Below are 14,006 nucleotides of genomic sequence, written 5' to 3' on the forward strand. Positions count from 1 at the left end.
CACAGACAGGGGACAAGCAGCAGGAGTATGTGCCTCACTGCCCATCACACTTTGGGACCTTGTGTAGACATCTGTCAGCACACATGTCAGGCTCTAGGACAAGACCCCTGTCCAAGGCTGTGGGGCTTTTAAATTGTTTATCTGGGAAGCCTCAGCCCCTCCCCCGGCCTGAGAAGGTCCCCGGAGGCCCTTGCCTCACAGTTACAGCCCTAGGACGTGGTGGTGCTTGGTTCCCCATCCCTGCTCTGCCACCTCAGCCTTCATGGTGGTGGGAGCACAGCCCTCCCCTGGCATGACCTGGGATCTAGAGTGCAAGCTTGTGTTACAGCTTTCTGTGGGGACATATCAGTGGCCTGGTCTGCCACCCCAGCTTTCTCCCAGGAAGGATTGCACTCCTTCCGTGAGGCCAGCCTGCAGGAATCAGCCAAGTTAACCCCTACCTCTCACCAGCCCTTTTAGATTGCAGGCTCTCTGAAGGTAGGATGGATGTCTGGTTCACCTTCATGTCCTCACAGTACCTAGTATGTTTGTCTGGCTGTCAGTGGTTTAGGAATGGAGAAGAGCAAGCCCAACGAAGGGACTAGATGAACCTTCCCTCTCCTTGTATCCATTCTTAACCGTTTTGTTCCTCTTTGAGGAACACACACACACACACACGCACACACACACAGAATCTTGCACACAGGTACCCTATCAATCAATGAGTCCTGGTTCAGAGCCCCTGCCCTAGAACGCTGGGAGGTTCCACTTACCCCCATCTCAGCATTATCTCATTCTGTGCCACACCCTATCTGCACACCCCTGCTCGCCTTCACTGAATCTGTGCACGCTCTAATCTTTCCACAGCAGAGGTGTTGGCTGTGGTACTGATTTGGAACCCGGTTATACTCTAAGATTTGTTGAAAGTGATTGCTTTTTACCCTTGCTCCAGAGAGAGTACGTTAGCTAGCCATGACCCTGAGGAATAATCGCTTCCTGGAAAGCGCAGTCCATTCTTGAGCCCCCCTGAGGAGACGGGCCTCTTTCCTCACAATCACTGAAGCCAGCCCTGCAAGACGTCCCGAGGTAAAGCTTCCAGAAGTCTGTTGTTTGCGACCAGACCTGTCAGCCTCAGACAGCAGCCTGCCTCAAATGTTTTGGCTTTTCTCCACACCATCGTCCTCTTGTTTTCACCCTACCCTCATGGCCTCCATGGTGGTTGACTTTTCCCCATGAGGTCCTCTTTCATGATTTCCTGAGTCACTACCTTCAGCCTGTATTTGTTTGACGGCCGGAGCCATTTCCTATTTGGTAACTTCTGGGGTTTTAATGGGGGTGGAACATACCCAGCACTGCTTCCTTCTCTTTCCATTCAGCCGTGTTCTCTGTGCCACAGATTCTGGCTGCGACTCAGTCACTGACACTGAGACTGAGGACGAGAAGGTCCTTCCCTACTCGGAGCAGCAGAGCCTGCCATCGAAGACTTCACCTGGGAGCCTGATGGTGGTGCAGCCGGACCGCATCCGCTGTGGGGTAGGCACTGTTGGGGCTGGTGGATGGATGTTGGAGCATGGGCTTTGGGGCTTTTCAGTGGAAGTTTGTTGTAGTAAAGGGAGCAGGGTTCTCCTGTTGCACCTTACTATAATCCCAGCCTTCCTGTGGGGTTTCCCTGTGCACTAGCTACCCTGGGACCCCCGGTGCCTGGGCCCTGGGCACAACTCACTCCTTTAAGTCAAAGGGAGACGAGCCAAGGAATGTATATGTCATCAATCTAAGACATTAAGTTCATGATCAAAAACTTAGAACGTGTTGAAGACCAGCAGACATGAATATTACAAAACACTTATATGCCAACCCTGAAGTTAGAGGCCTGGGTCTGTTCCTTCCAGCCTAGCGCTGGGCTTCTCCATCAACTGGCCCCCTTTACGGCCCAAATGAATGCCTTGAAGCTCGGTGGCTGAAACTTGCTGCCCAGCATTGCTTGCAAAAGGGAGAAAATTAATGCCTGAGCATGTGACTAACGCTTTCAGGGGTAGGACCTATGTTAAGAGGTGACCTGAATGTGATGGCCAACTGATGGGCCACTGTCATTTGAATCCTACCATAGTATTGATAGTTTTTCATTATCTTTCTTTTCCTGATGAGAAATGTGTGATATTGGTTCAGAGCACCGAAACACTTTTTTGTGGGTAGGAGCCCTGTGCTAAGTTTGCCACTGTGGGCTCCTGTAGGCAAAAGTGCATGATGGCCATGGAAATGGGAAGTCCTAGCTTCCCTGCACTTGTGAGTGGTTTTCTGTGCGGCCTGAGGCCACGAGGCATTGGGCAAGGACTCCCTCCATGAGGGCTGCAAACTGCTGCTTCGGGCTGGATTGAACTCATAGACATGTTTGGTTCCAGCTGCACAGTGTTTTAAAGAGTTAGGCATGAAAACCTGTTTCCAGCCTCCTTTGAATCAGAATCTGGTAATACCAGGCCTGAGATGAGCAGCTGGGCCAAGTGACCCTTTAGGTGGGGCTGTGCATCCCCAGGTCACTGGTTCTCATCACTCCCCTTTCTTTGTACCCACTTCACTCCTTTTCCTTACCGTCCAGGCCTTTGTAGTGGGCATTTCAGTTTCCACTGCCCTTGTACTCCTTCCTGCCTGCCCCATGCCCCTTTCATCCTGAGACCATGCTGGTGGGTGCCTGTGGGGAGAGGATTTAGAACTAAAGGATGATGCCCCTCCCATGGTCCCTGGTTTTCCAGGCTTTGGCTCCTTCTCCTGTGCTGGTTGCCACTGACCCAGGATTCTCACTGTTGCCTGCTCCAGGTCCCTGGCTCCTGGGGCAGCTAGGCTGGGGTTGGGTCATGACTGTCAATAGGAGAGACACACTCGTCTTCTCTGGCTCCCCATGCTCCCTGGGAGAAGGGGCAGGTGGGAGAGGGCTAGACCTGCAGTGGGAGTCAGGTCAACCACAAACACACTCACATTTACCCTAAGCAGTCTCCGTGAGCCAGGACCACATCCCCCTCCCACCTGTTCTGGAATCGTGGCCCTTGTCACGAAGGCCTACTATAAGGGCTGGAGAGCAGAATCTTACAATGAACATTTGGGGATTAGCTGTGGCCAGAAATTTCTCCTTTTCCCCTGCTTTTTGGAGGGCCTGTTCTTTCCAGTTCAGTGTCTTAAGAGCTTAACCGCGTAACCAGCCCAGTAAAACAGATAATTCTATTTAGCAGGTTTGGCAGGAGGTCTCAAAGCAATGTAAAATAGCCACTTAGGTTGCTCAGTGCCTTGGGAAAATTAATCCTCCAGTAAGTTATTTTTGTCCATCTAAGAACAGCATAAATTGCAGAACCCAAGAGGGCTTCTCTAAATCAGTACCTCTCACTCTGTAAGGTGCATGAGTCACCTAGGGGTCTTGGTAAAATGCAGACTCTGGTGTGGTCGGTCCAGGCAGGCTTGAGATTCTGTATTTCTAACAAGCTTTCAGGGATGCCAATGCTGCTGGTCCCTTGGCCTCGCTTTGAGTAGCAAGGCTGATCTAGAATAGTGCTTCTCAAACTATCTGTGGTGAAGAACTTTTAAAAATTTTTGTTGTTTTAAATTTCCAACTCTGCCATGGACCAATACTTTTATAATATACAACAAAAAAGAAATGCTATAAAAATTAAATAAAAAGACATATGAAATACAAGCCCCAGGTTTTAAAATTATTATTAGGTTTGACAGACATAAAATTACTCTATCAAATTGCTATTAAGGTTTATAAATGTTCACTCTTGGGTTTTGTAACTTGTCTTGTTGGGACCCGTGGCCAGCAGTCACTGCCCGCCACTGGACTGCAGACCCCACCCTGCTCTGGAACAGCCTCACTAGGTAGAGCTGGGGCTGCAGAAGCTGGGGAGGCCCTCTGGCTCAGCACCCTAACAGGAGGGAGAAGGGACAATGACCGGTTTCCCGTTCCAGGCAGAAACCACTGTCTACGTCATTGTGAGATGTAAGCTGGATGAGAGGGTGACAACAGAAGCCGAATTTTCTCCTGAAGATTCTCCCTCGATAAGGGTGGAAGCCAAGCTGGAGAATGAGTACACCGTCTCCATGAAAGCTCCCAGTAAGTTGCCCCATTTACCTCCAGAAATTAGGCATCATGTCAAGAGGCCCCCTCTTACTTTCTTTTACTTGCCGACAACTGTCTTCATCAGCCACTGAGAAAAGTGACAGCCAAGATGTGGATTTGGTTGCCATGTTCTATTTAAAGGAAAAGGAAGGTATATAAACATATACGTGTGATTGGGGCGGGGGGAGATGGATATACTAAAATGTTTATAAAGTTCATATATTAACATTTTTTGAAATTAGAGAAAAATAGGAAAAGTAGGGGGAAAAGTCATCTGACACCCTACCACTCAGTCTTTTTTGCCTTTTTTCATAATTTTTATAAACATAGTTGTTCCAATAGTATCTATTACCTTATATTCCGTTTTTCTTTATGTAATCTTAATTTATTCTCTCTTCATCCCTTTACCCCTGTACTATTATAGGGAGTTTGTAACTTTCTATTTTATAACATATTTTTTCTATTACAAAAGTAATGTGTGCTCAATACAGCAAACTTGGAGAATACAGTAACCATAAAAGAAAGTAGATAGAAAATTACCCATATGCCCACCCTGCCAAGGAAATCACTGGTTTCTGTATTTTCCCACATCTGTGTACATAGCTTTATGTCTTGTAACCAACTTGCATTACCTGGAAATACACTATGAATATTTTCCCATGTTAATAAATACTCTTTTACAAAATGATGCTTAATGGTTGCAAGGTATTCCATTGTATAGATGTACCATAATTTATAAAACCAGTTCCTTGTGTTGGATCTATATCTTAAAACCATAATGTTTAAAACTATATAATACTCAGTTGAATAGAAGTATCATCTTTAAATTTTTCATTTCCTCATTGTTGCATATTTATGTAATTTCTGATTTCCTACTATCTTATTTTATTTTTAAAAATTTTTTAACATATTTATTGGAGTATAATTGCTTTACAATGAATGGTGTGTGAGTTTTTTGCTGTATAGCAAAGGGTATCAGCTATATGTATACATATATCCCCATATCCCCTCCCTCTTACATCTCCCTCCCACCCTCCCTATCCCACCCCTCTAGGTGGTCACAAAGCACCGAGCTGATCTCCCTGTGCGATGTGACTACTTCCCACTAGCTATCTGTTTTACATTTGGTAGTGTATATATGTCAGTGCCACTCTCTCTCTTCGTCCCAGCTTACCCTTCCCCTGCCCCGTGTCCTCAAGTCCGTTCTCTGTCTGGTTTTATTGTCTTACCGTTTTAAATGATGATATATTGAGCATCTTTATGCAGGCAGCGTTTTTTTCTTTTGTGTTTAGGATTATGTCCTTGAGATGGAATCCCTGAAACAATGGGCATTTTTAAGGGTCCTGGAAGATAGTGCTTAATTGCTTTATGAAATATTACTATTCTCGTTTATTTGCTATATTGTCACCAATGCTAGGCATTATCACTTTGAATATTTTTGCTAATTTGATATGTTTCTAAAAAGTAGTCCATTGTTTTAATTTGCATTCCTTTGATTTCTAGCGAGGTTAAATATTTTTCCATGTTCTCTACTTGTCGCATTTCCTCTTTTGTGAATCAAATCTTTATGGTTGGTGTATTTTTAATTTTTTCTTTCCCCCTCAAAACCCCTTCCTGTGGTGTAGAAGAGAGAGAGCACCCAAGGAGAGCACATAGTAATGATGGCAGCAGAGCAAGTGAATTAATTCTACTGGCCCAATGGGGTGGAAGCTCGGCGGAGTCCCACCGCCAGGTCCCACCTCTGGCGACCACTGCCCTTTGTATAAAGTGCTTTAAATTCAACTATTCTTCCTGTCTGTTGTGACACTGGGCCTACAGTAATGAGCAAAACAGATGAAAATCTTCCGAAAGTTAAATTGCAGACCCAGTGAGGATAATTCCTCTGACTCAGAGCCCTCCCGTGTGTTAGTGTGCCCACCGCTACTTCTACTGTTTCCCTCACTTCCCAATCCTGCAGCTCACCTCCAAGATCTTTCTTCCAGTCCCCAATTAATTTCTTCACCATTTAAGTAATCCATGAACGCTTTTCCCTGTACTCTTGTACTACAAAAAACGAGCGGTTTTATGGTATCTTTTCTTCTGTTCAGAGCTTTCATCTGGGAATGTTTCTCTGAAGATATATTCTGGGGATTTAGTGGTGTGCGAAACCATTATCAGCTATTATACTGACATGGAGGAAATTGGGAATTTATTGTCCAATGCTGCAAATCCTGTGGAGTTCATGTGTCAGGTAAGGATGGTGAAAGGACACTGGAGTTTTCTAGACCTGTAGTTTCTGGTCATGGTTCACCAGTCTCAAATCTGCTGGATGGGAGATAGCTGGATTTAAAATCTGACCATCTTCACTTTTGTATTTAGGCCTTTAAAATTGTGCCCTACAACACAGAGACCCTTGATAAACTGCTAACAGAGTCCCTAAAGAACAACATCCCTGCAAGCGGGCTGCACCTCTTTGGAATCAACCAGCTGGAAGAAGAAGATATGATGACAAGTAAGTCAACAGTCCAACCTCAGGAAACCAGAAGTGGGTTGATTCCAGTTTGTCAGTTTCAGCGTGCAGTCAGTCCATGCTCATGTTTTCTGCTGGGTCCTGCTCTACAGCTCATCCTCTGAGAAGCAGTCATTCTTCTCTGGCTAGCCCGGGATTCTTCCAAATTTTAAATCTGAATATGTCATAACCTTACTAAAAAACACTTTGTGTTTCCCACTTGTCTTCTAGATAAAGTCCAAACTCCTCAACCTTTATACAAGGCCTTCCCAAGGGGCTCCTGCTGCATTTCTGCTCTCACCTCTCTCTACTCTCTCCCTTGGCTTCTGTGCTCTGCTCTGTGGAAGGTATGAACTTCTTTTACCTAATGAAAATTCCGCCCTGCCTCTTGCCACCTCGACCCATGGGAACGCAGTTTCTTCCTCCCCTCATCCTGCAGCACTTCCTCAGGTAGTTTCCATCTACGTGCTACAGCTCCCCTAGCATGTTGGGTTCTTGCACTCTTCAGCTGTGCCTGTCTTTTTTGCTAGTCTGTCAGCTGAATGACGACAGGGACAGTGCCTGGTGGCTCACTGTAGGCTCAAAACAAATATTTGTTTGATGAGGGAGGAGTAGTCTCATGGGCATATGTGACATGCCAGGAGCTGGGAGAAACACTTGCATGGGGATGATGCCTGGCGTGCCTGGTGCGGTTCTTTTGTAGACACCACTCTTCCTTCACATCTCAGCTGCACTACACAAATGGGACCCAAGCCCCTGGTTACCCAGTGCCTGCGTTCCATCTTTCCACAGCCTCGGAGGACAATAAGGATGAGGTTATATTACCTTCATGTCCTTCTCCTGGGCACATTCTCTTGTTGCCTCTCTCCATTTTCCTACTGTGGAATGTTCTCACGTCACTTCCAACAGGTGTTAATATTCTCTATTCTTGAACTTGAGGCTCAGGAGGGAGTATTTCTTTTTTTTCTTTTTTTTTTTTTTTTTGGTATGCGAGCCTCTCACTGTTGTGGCCTCTCCTGTTGCGGAGCACAGGCTCCGGACGCACAGGCTCAGTGGCCATGGCTCACGGGCCCAGCTGCTCCGTGGCATGTGGGATCTTCCCAGACCGGGGCACGAACCCATGTCCCCTGCATCGGCAGGCAAACTCTAAACCACTGCGCCACCAGGGAAGCCCAGGAGGGAGTATTTCATAGTTTGACAATCATGGGGGATCCTGGGGACATTTTCAGACCTTCGTTCCAAGGATCATATCCTGGTGAATAGGAAGCTGAGTTTGTCTTATTAAAAAAAATACATATGGGGGCTTCACTGGTGGCGCCGTGGTTGAGAGTCCGCCTGCCAATGCAGGGGACAAGGGTTCGAGCCCTGGTCTGGGAAGATCCCACATGCCGCAGAGCAACTAGGCCCGTGAGCCACAACTACTGAGCCTGCGTGTCTGGAGCCTGTGCTCCGCAACGGGAGAGGCCGCGACAGTGAAAGGCCCGCGCACCGCGATGAAGAGTGGCCCCTGCTCGCCGCAACTAGAGAAAGCCCTCGCACAGAAACGAAGACCCAACACAACAAAAAATAAATAAATGAAAAGCAGTTTTTTTTAAAAAAAAAAACATATGTATGTGTGTGTGTGTGTGTATATATATATATATGCACATAAAGAATATATGTATATATACATCTATCTATCACTCTTGGGTTTAGAAATCAACTTTTATGAAAATTAAAAAAAAAGGTTTGTCTCCCAACTCCACAACACAAACATGTCTATTTCCTTGGTTGAGTTTAACTTGCTGTATCCAGATATTAGTAGGTGGAGGGTGTCATGGGGATCCAATGACTCTCAGAAGTACTTTGTTCCCACAAATCAGAGGGTTAATGGGCATCCTGGGGTTCTCACGCATTAATACCATCATTCAAAACCTGTCCTAAACAAAGAGCTCATTGAAAACCATCTTGTTAATCTTTGCAGGTCCCTTTGAGATAGTCTGGAAATATTTTCTAGTTCAAAACTAAGGGCCACAGAAAGGCTAAGGAACAGCCCCAGGACTACTTGGCATACTTTATGAAATTGGGTGTAAGAGCTAAGAAGATGGATTTTTTTTTTTTTTTTTTGGCTGGGCCACATGGCTTGCGGGATCTTAGTTCTCTGACCAGGGATCAAACCTGTGCCCACGGCAGTGAAAACGCTGAGTTCTAACCACTGGACCGCCAGGGAAGTCCCAGAATTTCTTTCTTTTAATCAGCATAAAGCAATTGTTTTAAAGTGCTCTGAAATTTTAAGAGAAGGTCGAAACATGATCCCTGTTGTACTTTGTGGCTGCTGCTTAAGCCCTTGGAACATCAGCACATTTTGAACTAGTATTATTTCTCAGGATTCTCCAATCTTTTTAAAGAAAGAAGGTAGGCTATTAATGATTAGATTTGCTAATTAATTGACATATCATTTCTTCTGTCATCTTCAGTGGTGCCACAGAGGAAGCTGTTAGGTCAATCAACCAAGAAGTAACGATTGAGCACCTGCTGGATGCCATACTAGGCTTCTAGCTTCATCTCCATGAGCAAGGTGCCCCGTGCCTTCCTTTTTTTTTTTTTTTTTTTTTTAATCTTTTGGCCGTGCCATGCAGCAAGTGGGATCTTAGTTCCCTGACCAGGGATCGAACCCACGACCCCTGCAGTGGAAGTGCAGAGTCTTAACCACTGGACCTCCAGGGAAGTCCCCGCACCACCCTGTGCCTTCCTTTTTATCTGACCATTAAGTTTTCCTTGACAATTTTTCAGATCAGAGGGATGAAGAGCTGCCCACTTTGTTGCACTTCGCTGCCAAGTATGGACTGAAGAACCTCACTGCCCTGTTGCTCACCTGCCCAGGAGCCCTACAGGCCTATAGTGTGGCCAACAAGCACGGCCACTACCCCAACACCATTGCCGAGAAGCACGGCTTCCGGGACCTGCGGCAGTTCATCGACGAGTATGTGGTAAGGTCGAGGCAGGAGAGGCTCTAGGATTGGAAATGCACCATGTGTGGTCCCAGGGCTGCCTTTTCACTAAAGACCTGGGTGGATTTCATCTCTAGCATGTTCTCACGTGCCTCTTCTGGCAGGGCCAGTATGCATGGGCTTAAGAGATGAGTTCCGGAGTCACATGGATCTGGATCCAAATTCCTCACCAATACTTGTCAGCCATGTGCCTTTGGGCAAATCATGCATCTGTCCTCTGTCTCTCTCAGTTTCGTGATATGCGGGAGAAAGTTTATAATAATTCTACCCTTAGGGTTGTTTTGAGAATAAGAAGAAATAATATGTGTAAAGCACTGAGATCTGCCCTCGAAGAATTTACGGAGCATTGATAGAGTGAATCTGCTGAAGGTAGACGCTGATCCGTCTTTCTCAGTCACCTCCCCACCCACCTCCAAGGTACTTGGCAGGATGCTCCCAGCTCCCTCGCCCACCATCAGGCCCAGGTGAACTGTTAGGCTTGGTTCCTTCCTTAGCGGAGACCACAGTAAAGCTCTGCACCTGAGGCTTCAGGGAGGCCGACCGTGAGGCCCCACCTTCTGCTGACAACCTCTCTCTCTTTCTGAGCCTCTGCCCGTCTTAAGGTTTATCTGCTTCCCTGGTTTTGGACCCACAGATCCTCCTTGATCACTGACTTCTGGGTCTTTCTTTAAGTGTAATCTCATCCCATGCCTAGGCCTTGTTCCATGCCCCGATATTGCTTCCATTGTTTTGAAGGCAGCTGCCCTTCCTGTCTCGACCCTTTTCTGGTTTTCCTCCATTTTCACAATTCACAGCAGTGACGCGGGAATAGCTCATCCTCTCATATGGGGCTGTGACCTCAAAAGGAACAATTAACACTACCTCCAGACAGGAGTGAGCCTGACACCTCCCCAGAAACTTAGCTTTCTGCTCTGTGCTTGACAATCTACAAGGCAGCAACTCACTGAGACATACAGAGGAGGCCTCCCAAAATTTGGGGGGTGGTTAAATGTATTGAATAAACAGAATAGCATGAGTGCCTGTCTGGGGCATCATTGACGTAAATGAGGCTAAACGGTACTTACGGTCCAGGAGTGTTTACTTCACTTTGGAGTCACAAATGTATAAAATGCAGTGTTTCATTTCCCTGCCAATAGTTTTTATTAAGAACATACTGTATTCATATTAATCACTACTATCTATTGAATTTAGTTGATTGGCAAATACATTTTCTCCTTTAATCCTCATCACAGTCCTTTGAGGTTGACAATATTGTTCTCTCTCTTCAACAAAGGAGGAAAAGGGCCTAGAAAGGCCGAGTCATGGTGCCAAGGGTCCCACACTAGTCAGGGTGGAGGTAGGATTTGAACCTAGCTGATGGTAAAGCTGGTGAGCATTCTCCTACTTTCTGTCACAGGGGCGTGGAAAGATGCACTTCAGGTTGCACTGAACTTAATCTGGTTCACATTTGTCATATCATCTTTGTTTTCTAAGTACAATCACTTCAACCGATGCATCTCCAGCATTGCCCCCAAAAGGTTGCTCCTCCGTGTTGTTCATGACCTCTAAGAACCGTCCCATTTCCTCTTTCCACCATATCAGAACCAAATGCCAGACCTTGAGTCTCCAGCACTCCACTCCTTGGGGCTCATCAGGAAACCAACACAGAGTGTCAGATAGCAGATTAGCTCTCTTGGGGTGGTGATGATGAAAATGAGGATTTTTGTGGGTTGATGCTGAAATGATTGTGAAACACCAAAGTTTCTTACGAGGAAAAGTTGTGCAGGGGTTTCAGAGAAGCCACCTCTCTGGCTTCACAACCACCTGGAGGCAGAATGACAAAGGGGGCCTCTCTGACTTCAGGGCATTTCACCCGAGACCGTCTCTCTTCTTGGGCACAGGCTGTAAAACTGAGGCGGATGCTTTGGAGCGGTGTGCTGTCGGGCACTTTGAAGCAGCCTAATAGAAAGAACAGGTGGAAGGAGCAGGAAGGAGCTAGTGGACCAAGTCCCCAGGGGACTTCTGACTACACACAAGCGCAAGAGCACCTTGGCTGCAGCCCTGTTTAGCCCATTTGAATTTCCATTTGACTAATCAGCAAGGGTTATACCTTTGTGTGCCATTTGTTGCCATTTGAGGAACCACTAAGGTATAGTAGAAAGGTCAGAAGCCAGGACTGCAGACCCATGAATAAGGCACTAGATTTTTCTGAGCTTTGGTTTTCACATCTTTTGACCAGGGAATAGGAGACACTCTCAAACAGTGGTGGAAAGGATGCCATGAGATAATGTATAGGCACATCCCTAGCACTGTCCCTGACACGTAATAGGTACCCACGAGAAAGTTTTAAATTTGTATCCTCTGGGCACTGGACATTTAACCGGTGTCTCCTCTGAGTGCATAACTCTGTTCTTAGTGTTGGAGGAAGATACAAAGATTAAAACAAAGAACATAAAACAAAGAAAAAGACTTGGAGCCTGGCCTCAAGGGGCTTTCAGTGTGGTGGGAAATAACAGACATGCGCACATAGTTGCAACCCTAATGCGTGTGAGGCTTTACTTTGCTGTCACAAGCCCACTCGAGGGCCTGACTCTACCCAGAGAGCCCGGCTGTGTCAGTGCGCCTGTGGGATCCCACCTTCTCTTTCAGGAAACTGTGGACATGCTGAAGAGTCACATTAAAGAGGAACTGATGCAAGGGGAGGAGGCTGACTCTGTGTATGAGTCCATGGCCCACCTTTCCACAGACCTGCTCATGAAGTGCTCCCTCAACCCCGGCTGTGACGAGGAGCTGTATGAGTCCATGGCGACCTTTGTCCCAGCTGCCACCGAGGACCTCTGTAAGTAGCACAGCGCAGTTCCGCTTCCATCTTTCTGCTGAGAAACGCGTTTCTTCCTTCTGCTGTGTGTGGGGAAATTCCCTTGCTTACCCCCTGCCCCACTCCGGAGTGATGAAGATCCCGTTTTACACAAAGTTAGACAGGTCATCATGTGCTGTGACAAGCAGAATCGTTCTCCAAACTTCCTCTGCTATGACTCTGCTGTGTGACTGGAAAGTTTACAGAGTCGATGAAGGCGTTGCCTTGTGATCCAGAAGCGAAACCAGTGGCTTTTGACTTTGCCAGTTCCAACGGGCCCTTTTTATAGCAAACATTTTGTAATGCCCCCGCTACTACCCTGACATGAGATACATATAATATAACCTACCTACATATGAAATTTTTAGAAATCAAATATAAGTCCCAATTGAAATATAGAAGAGAACTCATAGGAGAGGAAATGCTCAGATGTGCCTCCATGCGAGGACATAGTGCATTAGTCAGTTGCAGTCACCTACACTCAGAATCACTGCCAATGTCACAGCCTCAAGTGCTGACCGACATGTTTATTGTATCAGTGACTTGGATACCGCCAGCAGCGCTGGCATCAATGCCTGGATTTTCCTAAATGGTGAATGATTCCTCACATTCTCTTCTCCATTTTCATAGTAATTGAATTCCTGGAAAATTTGGTGTATATCAAAACCATGCAAAAATACAAGTTGTATTTTATAAATGAAGCAGTTTAGCTTCTAGGCTCAGAAAATTATAAGCAGGGTTTTTTTGATAACCTGATTTTACTGGATTAATATATAATAAACTTATTTCCAAAATATCATATCTCCAAGATATGATTTTTTTTGGTAAATTGCTTAACAAATTTTGCCCGTTTTTGTTTATCTTAATTCTTTTTAATAGCAAAAATAATACATTCTTCCAAAAATTGGAAACAAAAAAGAAATGTATAACCGAGTTATTAAAAGTTCATGACTTCACTCAACCAACTGATATAGCACTTGTAATAGTTCGGTGGGGATTTTTGCCCATATTTTTCCTTATACCTGCTGATGTTAAATTTAAAAAAATACACATATACATATAAACAGATATGTACAAATATACACATATGTATAAATATGTATCATAAGCAGTTTTTTTTTAACCCATATGTGTATCTAGTGAAATATTTAAAAGTCATGAGGGACACAAAACAAGGCTGTCCCTCACACTGAAGGTTGTCTAGCATCTTTCTCCCTTCTGCTAAATGCCAGTAGTGTCCCTGCATCATGGTGACAACCCAAAATACCCTCATAGATTTTCCAAACACCCTCTAGAGGGCAGTGCCACTCCCCTTGAGAACCACTGGTCTAAATAAACATTGGCTTTCGATGCACATATCGGGGTTGAAGCAGGAGGACCACACAACCGGCCCTCTAAGGGCCTTCTTTATATGTTACCACCATTTGCTACGAGATGCTAAGAGCTCTGAAACACTGCCTACAACTTCTCCCTCCTTCCCTCTCGTCTAATAAATAGATTCAAGAAAGACAAGACAAATACCTATCAATGCATCCATCAGCTTTATTGACAGAGGAATTTCTGGAATGGGCTAGATTGAGTATTGCCAATTTTCAGCCTGAGGAGAAGCGG

General features: G+C 45.6%; 1 protein-coding gene across 3 annotated transcripts in view; it reads left to right on the forward strand.

Annotated features, from left to right (window-relative positions):
* PIK3AP1 (phosphoinositide-3-kinase adaptor protein 1) overlaps positions 1-14,006 on the forward strand; it is a 114,890-nt gene that overhangs the window by 50,998 nt on the left and 49,886 nt on the right. For all 3 annotated transcript variants that reach the window (XM_067709851.1, XM_067709850.1, XM_067709852.1), the window contains 6 exons: positions 1,376-1,512; positions 3,931-4,075; positions 6,169-6,311; positions 6,440-6,572; positions 9,342-9,538; positions 12,188-12,377. In XM_067709851.1, the coding sequence (XP_067565952.1) occupies positions 1,376-1,512; positions 3,931-4,075; positions 6,169-6,311; positions 6,440-6,572; positions 9,342-9,538; positions 12,188-12,377 (945 nt within the window). The remainder of the gene's footprint in view (positions 1-1,375; positions 1,513-3,930; positions 4,076-6,168; positions 6,312-6,439; positions 6,573-9,341; positions 9,539-12,187; positions 12,378-14,006) is intronic.

The sequence above is a fragment of the Pseudorca crassidens genome, chromosome 16, assembly GCF_039906515.1.
Source record: "Pseudorca crassidens isolate mPseCra1 chromosome 16, mPseCra1.hap1, whole genome shotgun sequence".
In the NCBI taxonomy this organism is placed as follows: domain Eukaryota; kingdom Metazoa; phylum Chordata; class Mammalia; order Artiodactyla; family Delphinidae; genus Pseudorca; species Pseudorca crassidens.